The sequence below is a fragment of the Microcebus murinus genome, chromosome 13 (assembly GCF_040939455.1).
Source record: "Microcebus murinus isolate Inina chromosome 13, M.murinus_Inina_mat1.0, whole genome shotgun sequence".
NCBI classification, from domain to species: domain Eukaryota; kingdom Metazoa; phylum Chordata; class Mammalia; order Primates; family Cheirogaleidae; genus Microcebus; species Microcebus murinus.
In genome coordinates this window covers 36,731,300-36,749,801 of record NC_134116.1, presented here as the reverse complement: position 1 = coordinate 36,749,801, position 18,502 = coordinate 36,731,300, and the positions used below count along the sequence as shown (strand labels likewise).

At 42.1% G+C, this 18,502-nt stretch overlaps 2 protein-coding genes across 2 annotated transcripts in view; one reads left to right on the top strand and one right to left on the bottom strand.

The window, feature by feature from the left end:
- Positions 1-4,876: 4,876 nt before the first annotated feature.
- Positions 4,877-11,242, bottom strand: KCTD12 (potassium channel tetramerization domain containing 12). The gene has a single exon (XM_012737073.3). The coding sequence runs from the start codon at positions 10,959-10,961 to the stop codon at positions 9,978-9,980; it is 984 nt and encodes a 327-aa protein (XP_012592527.1). The 5' UTR covers positions 10,962-11,242; the 3' UTR covers positions 4,877-9,977.
- Positions 6,937-18,502, top strand: part of ACOD1 (aconitate decarboxylase 1) — a 71,128-nt gene continuing 59,562 nt past the window's right edge. Inside the window, exon 1 of the mRNA XM_012737070.3 lies at positions 6,937-6,947. The gene's annotated coding sequence lies outside the window, so the exon portion shown is untranslated. The remainder of the gene's footprint in view (positions 6,948-18,502) is intronic.

Genomic DNA, 18,502 nt, shown 5'->3' with positions numbered 1-18,502 from the left:
TTCAACTGTTAGAGCCAAAAACCAAAACGAAAGTATTGATTTACCTACATATCACCAAATTAACTCAAACCTAGAATTTTGAGAGTTCTTCTTAGACACTGGAAGGAGAAGACTATGTATACATTACAGAAGAGAAATACAACAACAATATAACGAAGTTTCACTATTATTTTTTGTTTTTTGCATTACTCACATTTTAGATGCAACACTCTCAGAACTAAAGGGCAAAACTTTGACTAACAACTCTGTTTCTGACATGAAGAGAACTTATACTTTGTGCACACATGGTTCTGAGCAAAGAAAAAAACAATATATTCACTTATGGTAAGGTCAGAGCATCATTATACAGATCATTTATTTTTTAAAAGTACTTGCAATTGTCATTTTTAAAAAACCACAACTCTCACCAGCGGAACATTTGAAACAGTATATTCCAGCATTTCAGAGAGGTCAAATTTCTTTCCTGCAACTCTTAGAGGCACCTCTTGAAGCTTTCCAGTTAAGATTTTCAAAACTCTGTACCAAATAATAGCCCCAGAGGAAAGACTATAATATGGCTGTCAGTGAACTTGACTTCTATCATAAAATGGAAACATTGTCAAGCCTTTTCTCCTTTAGCCAGAAATTCACATGGGGCTTTGGAGCAGCTGCCAGAGAATAACTATTCAGAAAAAAATATCCAAATCAGTTTCTCATCCTAATGTTTGTGACTTTTAAGTCAGATGAAAGAAGAGTCATTTTAATATATTTATGAAACTACAGTTGTAATTTCTCAAAATATATATGTATAAAGAGGGATTATTGATATTTGGTAGAGTTATTTTATAAGGCAAAGATTGGCAAATTTCAAGTTAGTTCTTTTTCTCCCTGATATGTAAAAGAGAATCAACTGGCCCTTTTGTTAAGACACGAAGTCCATTTGTCATCTGTGGTGAACATATCTTGCTCTTGCTCTGTAAACCTATATCTTGCTCTTGCTTTGTAAACCTATCTTGCCCTTCCTCAATAAACTCTGTGGTTTCATGCTTGCAAGTAAAATAATAATAATAAGAAGAAGAATGAACTAACATAAGCATTTGTTCATCTATTCAACAAACTTTTATTGGTGATCTATTATGTGCTATACACTATGTTGAGTACTGGGGCAAAATAGAAAAAGAAATAAATTCTTTTTTCCATATTATAAACATACTGGGGCAAAATAGAAAAAGAAATAAATGCTTTTTTCCATATTATAAACGGGCAAATACATGTCAGGGTAAGTCAAGGTTAAGACCGCACCACAAAGTAGAAGCCAGCAAACCAAGTTGCCAATGAGCCTAAGCTTTTAATTTCATTTCTCTCAAATTCCTGTTGCTCGCAACTATGTGATTGTTATTCAATGCTTTCCAAAAAGTAAAGATAAAGACAGAGCAAGAAGATACTTCCCCTGCCCTTTTCTTTCTATATACAGAGATCAGGATCTGCCCTAAACTTGGATTCTACTCATCCACCCAAAAAGTCTTACTAGAATGAAGAAAGATAATGGATTAATGAGGAATAAATGGTACATAACATAGGAAATGTTGTCAGTTACTATAACAAAAGGGAACTCTAAATAACTAATTTTAGAATCTATTATTACTGTGCTTCATCTTTTTCACTTTGAAAAACGAAGGGAAAAAACCATTCTTAGTAACTATTAAATGTATTTAAAAGAATTGCAGGGGAAAAGATATGGTTCATAAAACTCCAGTCATGCCAAGTGTGGAAAGCCTAAGTTTTCTATAATTTCTGGTAGTTACATAAGTAAATATCCTTTAATTGGCCAGTTGGCCACTTTGCTCTCTGTTGGTGAAGGTAAAGCAAGCACAACTGAAGGGAGAAGGCTGTGTCTCAAATACCTGAGAAGCTCAATTCATAACAGTTGAAGATGAAAAAAATGAGTTGGTATTTCAGGATGCTTTATGCATAATAATAGGTGCTCTATCAAGTGCCTTCTAAATAAATAATTGATTAGGTCTCTTTAAAGACTCCATAATATGAGTCTTGATGATGAGACATAGATATCAACCGAAGACAAGAATTCCTCATTCAAACACGGTGTTTCCAATATTATCGCAAAGAAACTCATGCCTGGAAAACTGTAAAGCCTGGGAGGTTTGAAGGGAGAAGAAAGATGAACAAAACCTCATCCCTTCCCCCTGCAGCCAGGTGATCTGCATGTGGCCGAATGTGGCCCTTTCATCTGGACTCCTGAACAGCTGAACAGCTCTGAACAACTCTCTGAACAGCTTCCTAACCTGGCTTCTAACTGCTGGCTGTGCCTGTCAAACCCAACCCTCACAGGGCCCCGAAGAAGTCTCTGCAAAAAGGAATTCTGATTATTTCACAACTTGCTTAAAATTCTTTAGTAAACCCTAAGAACCAAAGTCCAAATCTTTTAACAGGGTCTGTGAGACTCACCCTGATCTGGCCTGTACAGCCTCTCCAAGTTTTTTTGTTTGGTTGGGGTTTTGTTTTGTTTTGCTACCAGATTTCAGCAACACAGAGCTATTTCTAGCTCTGGCTGCCTCCAGGTCTTTCCTCACAGAGCTGGCCTGTGCTTAGAAGGACCCTCCTCTTCCTCTTCTTGACTTTTAAGCCTCTGCTCTGGCATCTCCTCCTCTAGCATGCCTAAGACATGAGTGAGGCATCCCCTTTCTGACTCCTACAGTTGTTCAGACTATCCTAGAACTGCACTTCCAAGTTATTTTATCACTATTTGGCTCCCTTACTAATCCTCAGTGCTTTGGGGGGGGTCTTACTCATTCCCGTGTCCCTATCAGATAAGCAGGGACCTTAAAAGACTATTACCCCGAAACTACCCATCAAAAAACAAGGCCCATATATACCAGCAGAAGTTCTTAGCTCTACCACCACCAAGTTCTTAATGGCAGAAGAGAGTGAATTCATCCCTGCAATTCTACAGCTCAAAATATCTTTAACATTTAGGCTTTTACGTTTTAAATTCCTGTAAATTTCCCATACTTTCCATAACATCAAATAGATTTTCACAAATCACTTGCCAGTTAAAGGACCTAATTCCCCAATTCATATATACACATCTCTATTAGTCAAGTTGATATTCCAGAAGGTCCCATATTTATTCTATATCTTCCTATCCTTTTCCAACTCCCCTAGAGGTGCCTCCTTAAGAAGTATGGGGTATATTATGGCTCCTCTACATATATTCCTAAAAAATAACCATTTGTTACAATTCATTAAAAAAACTATAATAAAATTTGAAGGGAGGTAGAAAACAAAGAGAGGAGGCTTTGTCCCCAATATGAAAGCTAGATAAAATTTCATACTTACATGCCTAACAACCCTAAAGTTATTTCATACCACCACCATCCCCATTTCCTAGGGAACTTTCATACTGTTTTCATAGTTCCTCAGTAGGGAAAAAGTACCTCCCAGTCATTTCTCTCTTGGCATCACTTCATACAAAAAAGCTAGACTCAGTGTATATATATATATATATATATATATATATATATATATATACATGCAGTACATCAGTCCTTGAAAACTTAATGACTATCAATAAAGGACTGGTAAAATAAATGACAAAACATCTAGACAATGACATATCCTGCAGAATATCATGTAGCTATCAAACAGCATGAAGTAGATCATTGCTACATATTTAAACATTGCAATGACTCCAGGATATGTAGTTAAAAGTAGAAAGCAAGACATGGAACAGGTATAATTCCTACAGAATCAAAAGGAGGCCCCTATGAAAAACTAGGAGTTACTGGAGAAGGGAGATTTACTTTCTATTTATACATCCTTGTATTACTTAAATTTTTCACCATATGTATTAAACTTTCAAAAAAATAAATCGTGTGTATGTACACACATACACACACACACACACACACACACACACACACACACACACATACACACTTTTAAAACAAAAGCTACCCAGAGGAAGTACAGGCAAAAGAGGAAGGGCGAAGCCTGGCTCACTCTACCCGCCCGACTCACGGCTTCCTGCGCCATAACCTAGCAGACTCAAGTTTCGTTGATTTCCCAATCTTAACAGCACTGTGCTTTCTTTAGAGAGGACAGACATCAATGACTGGAGAGGATGCAGTAAGGACCCTTCATATCAAAATGCAGATCCTCTTTCCCAACATTCTTTAGAAACTTATCTTTATGAATTATATTTTTATTTAATTTTTTTTTCAGACAGAGTCTCTCACTCTGTTGCCTAGGCTAGAGTGCCATGATGTCATAGCTCATAGCAACCTCAAACTCCTGGGCTCAGGCTATCCTCCTGCCTCAGCCTCCCAAGTAACCGATACTACAGGTGTGCACCACCATGCCCAGCTAATTTTTTCTATTTTTAGCTGCCCAGCTAATTTTTTTTCTATTTTTAGTTGAGACGGGGGCCTCACTCTTGCTCAGTCTGGTCTCCAACTCCTGAGCTCAAGCAATCCTCCTGCCTTGGCCTCCCAGAGTGCTAGAATTACAAGCATGAGCCACCACACCCAGCCCTGAATTGTACTTTTGATTGAAAGTACATCTGAAAGCTTCTTTTTCCTTGTCCCTATACACAATTGGCACATGTTGCAAAGACTGAGGTCAAAGAATATGTTTGTGAAGGGCTTTTCTTCTACACTGAGTACCAAACCACCTGTGCATTCCTGACAATAAACTCTGGGGAAGGGACGTGTTCACGCTGGGACTAGCTGGTCTACTCAGTGAGGAGTACTTCTGATAGCTTAATGCTCATCAGTAGTCCCACAACAATTAGGGAAGCGTTCCCAGTGTTTCAAGGACCCCTTAAATGAAATTAGACCAGCATTCGACACAATCTATATCAAAGAGCCAGAAGGAATAATTAAAGGAGTGAATGTTTTATTTTTTTAGTGTTTAATAGAATACATAACAAGTCACATAATCAATGATCCATTACTTCACACACAGGGAGGAAAACAGCATTGAATATTTCTGTTATACAACTGGTTGTGAACAGACAGAACAAAAATCTCTAGACCATTTAGACAGTTAAAGAAATTCTCAAAGTTTGGGCATGTCCGAAACGATTTCCACACCATCTTTTTAAAAAAATATATAGAGGGCTTTTTCTTTTAGCTTTCTGTTTCATTAGAAAAGTCTTATAATGTTATTATTTTTTTTCTTCTCCTCTTGTATTTTGAGAAAATGACTCAATAGTATGTATCGCTTAGCATACAACATTTTCAACAATTTCAGAATCTCAGATAGCTCTGTGGGAATCTTACATTGTTTAGCAGATAAGAGTTTTTCAGATGTCCCCCCCCAAATTAAACAACATATAATTTACATCTTCAGAATTAACATTTATAGTAGATATTTTAACCCTTTGTCATTAAATAGTTACTAATGCTGTTGAATGGTCATAAAGGAATTGTCATTATTTGTATTCAAAAGTAACAGCAAAATTTACCTGACTGTAAAGTCACAAAGACAGTTGTATAACAGTTTACAATTGATGTACATATACCTCAAAACACATTTAAAATAAAATACTTGGCTTGGAAAAACAATCACAAAATGCGTAAGTGACAAGTATTCTTGGTCCACTACTCCATCTTACTACCACACATGATTATATTCTACTATAGATATTCTGATTGAATTTCTTCCATCTAAGTTTCAAGGACCCCAGTAGAGAATCTAAATTCTTATGTGTTAATACTTTTAGATTTGTATTGTCCAAAATGATGACAACAACAAGTTAACCTCAACATAACTTGTTTCTGGCTATAAGCAAACTTGTTTTCATGTCTTATAGATACTGGAAATAAGAGTCTTTTATTTCTTTCTCAACAGACAGACTTAGGTCATCTAAGAAAACTAATTTAGTTTTTAAATGATTTCTAGTAGCAAAAAAAATTCCAAACAAAGGATTGACTCTGGTAAGTTTACCATAAAAATATTCAGCTTAACTACTTTAAACACGTAAGTCAGTTGAGTAATGTATTTGTGATTTAGAATGTAAGAGAAATTCTTAAGGAATTCAACCCCTCTAGTCAATACTTTTCTAAATGTCTGCATTGTAATTTAGCATTTTTTATGTATGAGTACAAAAATGATTTGAATATTAGACTGGATTTTACCATAACTTGAAGAGTAAAAAATTATCAAAGCTTCACCTTACATGGCTGTAATGTAATGATAACATTTCATGGAAAATTCCAATAAAAATTGGAATATATTAGGAGCATTGCCAATTGCCCATTTTGTCTGAGTATTCACAGATTATGCATTTCCTCAGAGAAGCAGTAGGCCATATATATGTGTGCGTGTGTGTGTGTGTGTGTGTATGTGTATACACACACACACACACACATATCTATATATATATGGGTCTGGTTTGAAAGAGAAGACAATTTTGGCTAGCATTATAAATTATCACTTTGCTATCAATCCAAAAAACCAAATAAGAAACACAAGAATAAAAACAGCATTGAAAGGGAAAAAAATTTAAATTTAACACCTTCAAGAAATATTTTCCACAATATACCATTTGAAAAATCAGAATGAATATGGTCTTCACAGTCTACATGTATTAAAAAATAAACATGTCAATCACTTGGAGCAAAAGCATGAAACATGGTACCTGTCTTTTTAACCACCACTGTCAATAAATCCCTTTTTAAAAATTAAGTTTGTTATTTAAAGTCTAATGTCACTATGAACATCAAATGATAATTAGAGCAAGATATGTAATGTATCTGAGTCAGATTAATACAGTCATAATTATCTAGATAATTTATGACAGTCTCCCAGGTTATATGAATGGTGTTTTAAGAGGGCTTATTCAAATCAGCCCTCAATACCCCACTGAAGCTCATAGGTGATGATCAACACTCCAGCCCACTTCATAGACCTCAAAGGCTCCTTCTGTGGCCCAAAGTACATGGGGAGTAGGGGATTTAAAGGTACCCATGCCAAGTCATCTTACCTGTGTTATACTATCTACCCAATGTAAAATGAATTTCCTACCCAGCCTTTACTTTGGGCTAAAAGTAGAGACTTCCCATTTATTGACTTCAACTTTAGAGGAGACAGTCATCCCTAGAAAAAGAGGTTGGTTTACTGTCCCTAATCATTAAATCTCCAGTATTTCAAATAAGGTAGGATGTGCAGACAGCAAGGGGGAGAGGAGTAAGATGCCTATGTACAAGAAAGTGGGATAGTTCAACTCAAAGTTTTACAAAATAAACATTCATAAGACTTGAGACAAAATTTTAACAGTTTTTCATGATGTCCTGGAGTTAAGCATATTTGACAAGGGAGATCAGAATTGGTAAGTCTTGCCCTCTGTTAGTGGTTTTGATCTGTCCTAAGACGTTCTCAAACATGTGCTTTTTGTTGAACAATCTAACAAAATGCCACACACGGTAGGGAAATCTCTGTGACACTCACTTTTGGCCAGTGAGCAACAGCCCTAAATCATTCCAGGCTTGAAACAGAGATAAGTTCTGATGCATTATCTAGTCTGAGACCAAACTCAACACATAAGCAAACACAACTCCCTGTATTTCTGCTTCCACTTTCCCTACAATTACAGGCCTTGTATATAAAGCTAACTTTACTTTTCTTAAAATGTAACTCTAATAATAAAGACTTTAAATCTTTCTCTTTCCCAATTAAAAAAATCAGTGAATTAAAAATACAGGTACCTTGATTTTAAGTAGACAGTTAATTGACACATGATTAAGTATACAACTAATATCCAAGCAAAAAAAGTATGGTGCAAACTCAGTTTTACAATTAGGTATTTTTTCCAAACCTAAATTCCCCATAGACAAGGATTTAAGAAACTCATCAAAACATGTTGCTTTTAGTATATACACCATCTGATGCAGGTTACTAGGGGTAAATATAGGAAACTGTATAGCATTAGTAAATGAATTAGAAAACTAAATGATTCGTGTAAAATGTTTATATATGGTATATACAGATTGGATCACATGAGTCTAAGAATAAAACTGTTCCCATTCGTAACCGCTGTATGGATACAGTAAGATACAGTACAAGATTCATTTTTAAAAAGAAGGAAAAATAGCACTAGACACTGAAAATGGCTCTTACAAAATCTTTAAAAACAGACTTCAGGAAAAGATGCCGAAACAAACAAAACAAACTAGAAAGTCTTCTCCATCATCACAGAATAGTCAAAGGACACCTCACAGCATGAAGCATGACGTGGGTTGTTTCCCTTCACTTATGGTGCACACAGGATATGCATTGGGAATTTATTCCATGTAAGAGTAAAGGCATAAGGCAACCAGGTCTCCTTCTGTTTCTGCTGCATTTACCTAAAACACCATTTTATTGCTCAGCTCACTTTTAAGTACTCATTTGCCTTCATTTAAAAATATTCCATTTTACAGCTATCTACAGATGGGCAGCCCTTGGTGCTTATATTTCTCTGTAGCTCTGCCACTTGCAAAGATTCCACCTTAACTCCAAACAAATGCATGAAGGAAGTGGCATTTTCTGGTATTCAGGTTTGCCCAGCAGTCAACATTTGCTGGGTTTGGAGAAAACAAGGATCTTTAATAAGAGATCTTAAGTCTAAGCAACCAAAATCAAACGTATTTTGCTCAAGTAAGTAGATTTGAACATCAAGATTTATAATCCACAAGAAAATAAAAGTTCAAAAACTAAAACCCTACTGGGTTAACTCTTTGGTTAAGTTCTATAAGTATTAGCAATTTCTAAGTTTAGGACTCAAAACAGTAAGTTCAATCAACTGCCAGTTAAGAGTAGGTCTGTTACTAATCTTTATAAAATGCTTGGCATGTTTGCATGTACTATTTGATATTTTTAAAATGTGCATGTACTCAAAACGGATGGTACAAACTTCCAGCTTTCAAATAATAAATGAGTTATGTCGGCTCCTCCCTTCCCACCCTTCCTATCCCTTCCTCCCTCCCCTCCCCTCCCCACCCCACCCCCAAATCTTAGAGCTAAGGATCCTACTGCCATTCACTGCAAGAGTACAGGCTTTCCTAACACTCACGACGTGCATTACTGCCCAGCTCCCTTTACAGTCAGTGCTGGGTGTCTTCCTGCATCTGTCTTGGCGTCCTGGACAGCCTTGCCCTCTTAGGGGGCAGCGCCCTTGTCTCCCTTTCGACAGTAAAGGCTGCTATTTCAACCAGTAGAACCAAGGGCTTCAGGCGACAAGCCGATGAAAAGGGGCACCTCCGCAGGCAGGAGGATCACTTTCTACAAGTTCAAGCCACAGGCAAAGACTTTTTTATTCTGTATGCGAAAGACAGGATCCTTCACTGTGCCAGCACTAGATTGTTCTGCTTTTACCTGTAACTTTTCAAAACTTTATTCATTTACAGTCACTGGACTGCCTCCATGCGGTCCTGATGCCAGGATCGCAGTCTTCCATTCAGCCTTCTAGAAACTCAACCTTCAATGAGAGTCCAAAAGACTGTATAATGGCCCTTTAAAACACTATCTGTCCCCAGTGTTATCAATTCTGGTCTCTTAAACCGCGAATGAGAATGAGTCGTAAGGGCTCGAGAAGATTTCAAGGAATCTTCTACACACTGGACACGGTCCAATCAGGTTCTGAACAATTCAATCATTGCCAGATACTTGGTGACTTTGTGGCCAACCTGCCCCACCAGATCCAGACTGAAGTCCCACCTGGGGGAGGGACGGTGGGAGGCAGGGAGTAGAGGAAGCGTGGGGTGGGGGGTACGTGTCTGGGTTCTCTTGATTAGCGGGGTCCAGAGAAAACGAGGACGCCCAGAGGTTTTGCGGCTGCAGGTTCTGGAGGGTATGGGGACGGGTCTGGCCCAGCAACTACTGGAGGGGGACACTAGGGAAGGGTAGCCAGGGGACAGAGGAGGAGCGGGAGGATCTGTAATCATCTCGGGCAGGAAGGAGGGAGAGTGGGCGCTGGAGTGGCTAGGGGTCTGGGGAGCTCACTCCCTGCAGAAGACGTACTCGGTGTAGCTGGTCCAGATCTTGTCCTCACTCTGGTCGGTGCTGCTGGCAAAGGCGCAGGTGCCCGTGGAGCTGCATGCCACCATGTGGAAGCCCGAGTCGGACAGCTTGTCGAAGGCCTGCTCAAGGAAGTTGAACTTGAGGTAATAGCGCGAGGTGTAGCGCTCCGGGGGCCGGTCGGGGTCCCGGCTCTCATTCAGGGTGTCCCCAAACACCTCCTTGGCCAGCGACGTCTTGCCGCACACGGTGATGCGCGCCACCCGCCGGAACTTGGCGTCCGCCTGCGCGTCCCGCCCGATGGTGTAGGAGCCGCGGTAGCCGATGGTGATGTAGCCAGAGCGCCGGCTGCCGTCCAGCGACTGGGACGGCGTGAGCAGCGGGCCCGCCGCGCCCCCGGACGGGCTGCGGCTCGCCAGCTCCAGCGTGGGCGACGGCGCCCCGCCAGAGGCGCCCTCTTGCTGCTCGGGCTCCGCGTAGCCGAGCGGCAGTAGCTCGTCGCCCAGCGAGCCCTCCTTGTGCACCCCGCGTCGCGAGTGCGGAGGCGGCGGCCCCGGGCCGGGCTGCTGGGGCGCCCCGAGGCGGCGCACGAGCTCCGGCAGCTCGAAGTACTCGGCCTCGCGCTGCAGCCGGCTGCGCTCGGGGAAGTAGTCGGGCAGCACGAGCTGCAAGTCCCGCAGGTAATCCAGGATGTAGCGGAAGAGGAAGCCGTCCCGGTCCAAAAAGAAGCGGCCTTTGCTGTCCCGGGCCAGCTCCTGCGGCTGCTGCTGCGTGAACATGCGCCAGAGCAGCGAGTCGGGCACCGACACCACCGTGCAGCGCCGGGTCACGTACACCTGGCCCCCCACGTTCAGCTCCACGATGTCGGGGAAGAGCGGCGGCTCCGCGGAGGACGACGAGGAGCCGCTGCCGCCCCCGCCGCCTCCCCCGTTGGGTAATCCACGTGTGCTGTCCGCCAGAGCCATGGCAAAGAAGTGGCCGGGCCGGGGCCGGGGCCGGGGCAGTGGCAGGGAGCGGGCCCGCACTCGGGAGCCGCGGCCGCCTTTCGCAGAGCCCCGGAGCCCGGGCGCTCGCTCAGCCCTGCGCCCCGACCGCTGCCGCCGCCGCCGAGAGCCGAGCGGTGCGAGCGCGCCGCTGTGCGCCCCCGTGAGCTCCGGTGCGCTCCGCCCGCCTCGCCCGCGCGCTCCAGGCGAGTGCCGGGTCGCGGCCCGCGCGCTGCTTAAGTAGAGCCGCCGGCTGGGGCGCCGCGGCGCGCAGGAGGCGGGGGCGGCTGCGGAGCGGCGGAGCCAGGCTCACCGGGCGGGGTGGGGCGGGAGGGAGTGGGGACTCGTTTTGCATCTTAAACGCTGACGCCGCGCCGGGCTGCAGGCTCCACCCCGGCTCGAGCGCGCGGGGGGCGACCCGTCTCCCACCCGCGCCCCCCAACCCCGCCCCGCGCTCCCGCCCAACTTTCTCCCTCTCCCGGAGTGGACCGAGCCCGAGACAAGCCACTTGGAAGACGGCTCTTCTTTGGAGGGGCAGTTACTGCGCCCTCTCCCCTGGTGACCCCACCCCGCGCCTGGGGACTCTGGAAAGAGGATGTAAACTTCCCGGCGCCTCCGGGTCCCGGGGAGTGGAAATGCGTGGCCGCCTCCGGAACTGGCCGCTTCGAATAGTGCAGCTGTGGCGCTGCCGTACTCGTCCTGTCACTGAAAGTTCTCCAGAGAGACGAAAGGGCCGCCCCAGCCCAGGCGCAGCCAGATTTTGGTCATGTCGCCGTGCAGTCCTGAAAAAAAGACCCTAGAAACAAAAAGCAAACTTCAGTATCCTGCCGTGGGATGCTTCGCAATAGTTTATTTTCTAGGTGCAGAGACAAAGTGATTGGTTGGGAGACCTCAAATAGGAGGAATTAAGCAGATATGGCAACAGAGGAACTCGGGTGAGCTAAAGGAGTGACTTCGGGGCGCGTCCCCTAGAGGGAGGCAGACGCGGCCTCCTCCCTCAGGTCCCTCGAGGCCAGACTGAGGTAAGGGATATAGTAAGGCCAGGGAACCCTCTGTCCCTTCCTGCGCGCTGCTCGTTCATCCTCCCAAAGGTCCAGGCGCCCCTGCTCGCCTCCCGTCAGCCCAGGTTCCCTCCAATCTCAAGGAGGGATTTTTGTATGTTTGAAAGTCCTCTTCTTGTTCCAGTCTGGTTCTCTGACTCCTGCTGCCTGCACATTAGCATTCGCTGTCAGATTGCTGCTTGCGCGGAGCTCCTCGCCCTAGAAGCTTTTCCTTGGCTTCCCAGGTGGGGGCCTCTGGTGGCGCCCTACACACGCTTTGCGTAGCACCCAGCACGTTCTGAGATTTCATCTTGATGAGTGACTATCTGATCACTGATTTGGGGTATAAAAATAGATAAATGCTCCTGAGCGCTGCAAGAAGACAGAGGAGAGGGTGGAGAGGAACTAGGAATAAAGAAATCATATTTTGTTTAAAAAAAAAGAAAAAAAGAAATCATCTGGTCAAGGAATGTTTGCTGTGCACCTGCCGTTTGCAGGGAGCCAGGTAGTGACATGCAAGGTTGAGTAACCTCCCAGGCACTTCCGGTGTAGCCCGATAAGCAAAGGGTCAGAGATATGAGAGTTATCAGATCATTTTGAAGTGCAGACCGCCCATCAGGATAAATCAGGCAAGATCTTTGTTCTTAATAATGTTTTACCCTTTTGTGTAACTACCTAGTGTCATTTCGTTTTGAAATGTTTATGTCTGCTGAACAATTATTGCACTCATGTCGGTGTGCTGAAATGAGATCAAGCCCCAAACCAGCTCGCTTAATTGCAAGTACAGATTCTGATACTGAATATGTATTCATATACAGTATTCATATACTGAATTCACCACTCTTTCTTTTTTTTCTATCATGTTCTTTGGGATAAATAATTGATGACACAAAAGTTCCAATGAAGGATTTCTAGGTAGTTGTGCTTCTTTTCGTTATATCAGTGTCACAGACCTGACAAAACCAGTCTCTTTTCTGTAAATCCAAGAAAAGCCTTCTTTGTATCCATTCTGCACATATTTTTGCATCATTACTTTGTTCATTGCATCAGCAAATCCTATCAGCTCTACCTTCAAAATCCTTCTAGACTATTAACATGTTTCGCCATCTCCCTTTCACGACCCTGGACTAAGCCACCATCACCTCTTGTCTGGATTATTGCATTGTTCTAATTGCTCCCACCTCTACCCCTATAGTCCTATCCCCAGAACAAAAAGAAAGATTCTGTTATACCCGAAGGCAGGTACATCACTCTACTCAGCGCCCTTCCCCCAGCCCCCACACAGTGGCTTCCCATATTGCACAAGAGTGGAAACTAAAGTCCTTGAAGGGGCCTACAACAGCAGTCCCCAACCCCCAAGCCACAGCTCAGTACCAGGCCATGGCCTGTTAGGGACCAGGCCACAGAGCTCCACTGTGCTCCTCCCCACCCCCTCCATGGAAAAATTGTCTTCCATGAAACTTAGCAACCAGAAGGCTGCACAGCAGAAGGTGAGCGGGAGGGGGCAAGTTAGAGAGTATTTACAGCTGCTCCCCATCGCTAGCATCACCGCCAGAGCCCCCCCGCCCCCCACCCTACGCAACTCCTGTCTGCGGAAATTTGTCTTCCATGAAACCGGTTCCTGATACCTAAAAGGTTGGGGATGGCTGGCCAAGACTCTACATGTTTGGAGCTGTCCCGCTAACACCTCTCTGATCCATCCGCCACTCCCCCTAGAACTGGCTGGCTTTAACCACATAGCCCCCTTCCTGTTTCCTTAGGGCCTCTGCACTTCCTTTTCCCTTTGCCTAAAAGACTCATTCCCTCCCGCCTTATCTTCCTCACCTTGTGCAGGTGCCTCCCTTCTCACCATCTTCAGATCTCTAGGGCAAGACCTTTCCTTGTGCCCCTACTTAATGCAGCACAGACTCACTCAAGCAGCTTCGTCTTCCTTATTTGTTGATTGTTTCCCTGCATTAAGATGTAAACTCCGAGAGTTGGGAGATTTTAGTCTGCTTGATTCATTGCTACATTCTCAATGCCTAAAACGGAGATGGCGTATTACAGGCATTCAATAAATGTCTGTTGCTCACTCATGTATTCCACCAGTATTTATTCAGGATTTACTACTATGTTCTAGGCAATGTGTTAAAAAATAATCACTGCCCTCTAGGAGCTTACGGTCTAGTAACAGAGACAGATCATAAATACAGTACAAAGATAGGTAAGTCCATTTCAGGTAGTGGCAAATGCCACAAAGAAAATAAAATTGTGAAATGAGATAGAGGGACTGAGATACTACTTTATATAGAGAGAGTGCCTGGGGAAGGCCTCTCTGTGAAAGTGACATTTGAGCTGAATAATAAGAAAGAGACAACCATGAGAAGTTCTGGAGGAAGAGAATTCCAGGCAGAGGGCCAAACAGGTTATAGGGGCCTGGGTTAGGAATGAACTTAGCATGTCTCACAGAAAAACTGTATGTACTGTATCATCAGCTTGTATCCTGTGAATCTTTAAAGTACCCTAAAATGATGAGTACAAACTCAAATGTGAGAGATAACTGTGTGCTTATATAATATAAGCTGCCTACTACCATTGTTCTCTACTTCTTGCCATAAGATATTCATCCACCACAAGCTAGTCTTCTGCAGAAAAGCCACTGGTATTTCCTTATAAAAGCCAGGTTGTGCATCCGTGACATAATAATGAATGGAACATATGATTTGAGACAGAAGGAATAATTTTCTGGTTAAGTTTGGGTGTTCTATGTCTTGCCAGTTAGTTGATGAAGAGGAAATATAATTGGGGGACTCATGCTGGGACTCGAGGGCCTGGGCATTTAGAAGAAGGGAGTCATGATGCTTTAACGTCTCCAGTATGTTAAATAAGATTAATTGGAAAGGGGTAAGGGAGGAATTAGGAAACCACTAGCCCTGTGTTTAGTCTCAACCCAGTTTCTAGTGATAGATACATTGATGGTCATTGTTCCTTTTCAAGTGACTCTTTGTACTGTCCTACATAAGAGACAGTGTGCCTGCAAGTACTTTGTCGTTTGATCCTAAAATGTGGGATATTGGAAATTATCTCTGGACCTAGATTCTCATCTCATTTTTATCTTCTCACCACCTACTGCCTTCTCCTCAACCCGGTTTCTCACCTCACTCCCCACCAAAGCACTTAGTAAATACAGTATTCCCCCTTATCCAAAGTTTCAATTTCAGTGGTTTCAGCTACCCAAGGTCAACTGTGGTTTGAAAATATTAAATGGAAAATTCCAGAAATAAACAATTCATAAATTTAAAATTGCATGCTATTCTGATTACTGTGATGGAATCTCCCATGGTCCCATTTCGTCCGGCCCTGGACGTGAATCGTCCCTTTGTCCAGTGTATCTACACTATCTACGCTCCCTGACCATGAGTCACTTAGTAGCCGTCTCAGTTTTCAGATGTGACTCTCTCTGTATCACAGTGCTTAATAATGGCCACAAAGTGCAAGAGTGGTAATGCTGGCAATTCACATGTACCAAAACTAAGTCAAAGTGCTTCCTTTACTAACTAAAGTGCTTCCTTTAAGTGAAAAGGTAAAAGTTCTCAACTTAATAAAGAAAGAAAAAAAATCATGCACTAAGGTCTATAGTAAGAACATAGAAATTGTGAAATTTCTGTCTGTGAAATTGTGAAGAAGGAAAAAGAAATTTGTGCTAGTGTTGCTGTCACACCTTAAACTGCAAAACTAATGGCCACAGTGGGTCATAAGTGCTTAGTTAAGATGGAAAAGGCATCACATTTGTGGGTGGAAGACATGAACAGCAATGTGTTCCGATGGACAGCAATCAGGGTCAGTACTACCTTCTGTCTCAGGCATCTGCTGAGGGTCTTGGAACATGTCCCTCTTGGTTAAGGAGGGACTACTGAATTCTGCACAGAAAAGATTTGAGGAAAGTAATGAAGAACATTAAGAGAAATAAAAAGTTAAAAGAAGAGGAAGAACTGTGGCAAAATGAAGTGAGCGCCTCTGAGGATTGAATGAATTTAATATATGTGAAAATGATCAGTGAGTTGTAAAACACAAATCAAGTGTCAGAATCATTATTTTCTACCACGTATCATGGTGCCTGACAAGTCTTCTCCATAAATACTGAATGAATAAATGAATGGCAGAAACATTTAAATGAATCTGTGGGGAAAGGGGAGGAGAGGCAGAATCAGAAATTGTTCTGAACAAATGTTTAATCCATTTATCATCTTCCCAATATCTGTGAATCTCTTCTGTATGCAGGCTTTAAAAATCACTGACTTTGCATTCCGAAGGAGAAAAGAATTGGATATAGAGATTAAATAACATTAAGTTTATGTAAATCAGGAGGCAAAATGATCTTAATAGAGATTTAGTAAAAGATACAGTAATATTTAATCTGAAAAAAAGAGAGAGAGAAAATGTCATATGAGAGACATTGCCAAAATACTAGGTCTGAAAAATAGGGACTATTCCAACATTGTATAATTATCACTATAGTATGATTTTTACACTTAATAGAGCCAGAGAAACAAAAGTTAACAATGTTGAAAATTATTTAATTTTTATTTCCATATCCTGTTTGAAGCTTTTCCAGGAAACAAGCAATAATATGAAAAGCAAGGACATAGCACTTATTATTTTCCCAGCCCTGTTTCTAGAACTATAGATGTATTAACTCATTTAATCCTCACAATGACTCTATGAGGTTGATACTATTATTATCCAATTTTTAGGTGAGAAACTAAGACACAGAGAAGTTAACTAATTTTCCCAGGATCATGCAGCAAATAAGTGCTGGAGCTGGGATTTGAGCCCAGGCAGTCAAACTTTAGAATCTGTGTTTTTTAACATTGTATTTTATGGCCTCTCTCCTCTAGGAGTGATTTACCTGTATGAAGAGGTAGGTTCTGTTATTTTTCCCACTTTACAGATGAGAAACTCAAAGCAAAGAAGGATTAAGTAACTTGACCATGGTAACACAGCTATGTATCTTTGCTGGGGCAGAAACAGTACTCTAAAGTCACTGTACTTGCTCTATGCTGTCGGTAACCAGAAACTCAAAGTAGCCACTGTGAAAGAACTAAAGTTAGGAAAGAGTTAAGTCCTTGGTACTCATTTCTTCCCTCTACCTTCTACTGATGGCACCATCCTGCCTCAAGTAAGAATCTCTAAGGACATATTTTAGCCCATGGACAGAGCTGACATACTATTGTCCTACTATTTGCCTACCTCAGTCTTATACACACAATAAACATGATTTTATTTCTGGCTCCCTAAGATACCATTATGGTTTGCAAAGCACTAGGTTCTTAGCATGTTTATTTAGTTTTATTCTGATCTCATTAACTCTAGACAAGGATAAAGTGAGTCCATGGAAACTGCTGAGATCTAGGTTCCAGTATTCAAAAGCAAGCAGGATCCACTGCTCTTCTGAGGCTCATAAAATTGAATAAATGCACTCTCCTTATGACTTTCCATATGAAATTGAGCACAAAAATAGCTGGACCTCACACGCATGTGTGGGTGATTCTGGAATTTCTGACCAAGGCTAATTATTAACATCACTGATGGTTCATAAGAATCTGAAAGCCTTAGTTTCAACTTGTGATATTAAACTTAGATATTAACTTATACATGAGTTATAACATTCTGGTGCTTTGCTGTCTCAAATGCTTTTGTATTGTCAGATTCACTTAATTATCACAACAACTTGGGTAGATATTATCCGACCTGTGTTACAAGTGAAAAAAGAAACTCAGAAAAGTTAGGTAAATTAGGGTGTCTTTCAAGTAGAGCCAAAATGCAAACAGTGCCTCTCAGATAGCTGGGATGCACATGGATGCTTCCTGACTTCACATTCCATGCTCTTCACACTCTTCAGCAGCCGAATCAAATCAGCTCAATTTAATGCCCAAATGAGAGCTGTCATTCAAAATAGTCACCTTGGAGACTATACATTTATTTGAGAGATGCTGGAATCACTCACCATTTTTGACACATCTGTTTAGGAATTTTCCTCAGAGCCAGTTTACACAAGAACATTACCCTATTATTTTCTATGTATGCCAAATTTTGGGTCAATCTCTTTTTATAGGGCTCTAAAACAGGCAGACCCACAGTACAGACCCACACGCCTGAAAACAAATTAGAACAAAGCCAGTTTTCATGACTGTGGAACTAAGGTGATGATTATCAGGTATTCACCTTTTGACATTGGGTTTTAAAGATCTCATCCCTGGAGTTCTCTAATATGCTGAATAGTGTTGATTTTAGGTTACTGAGAAAGAAGGGCTGATTCAACTGCAGAGATTTTAATATGTGGTTCCAGAAAGTCTGCATATTTCATTGTGAGGTTTGGACAAGAAGCCAAGCCACTGGCTAGACTGTAATGGTTGACTTCTTATGTAATTGTAAGATCATTTGTTTGATATAATTAAGGGAGTGGGGAGAAACTTTTCCCCAATTTGCTTTTTAGTTGCTGCA

What these genes read in the sequence shown, in the direction of transcription:
- KCTD12 (XM_012737073.3), bottom strand. Translation starts at nt 10,961, where the DNA reads ATGGCTCTGGCGGACAGCACACGTGGATTACCCAACGGGGGAGGCGGC.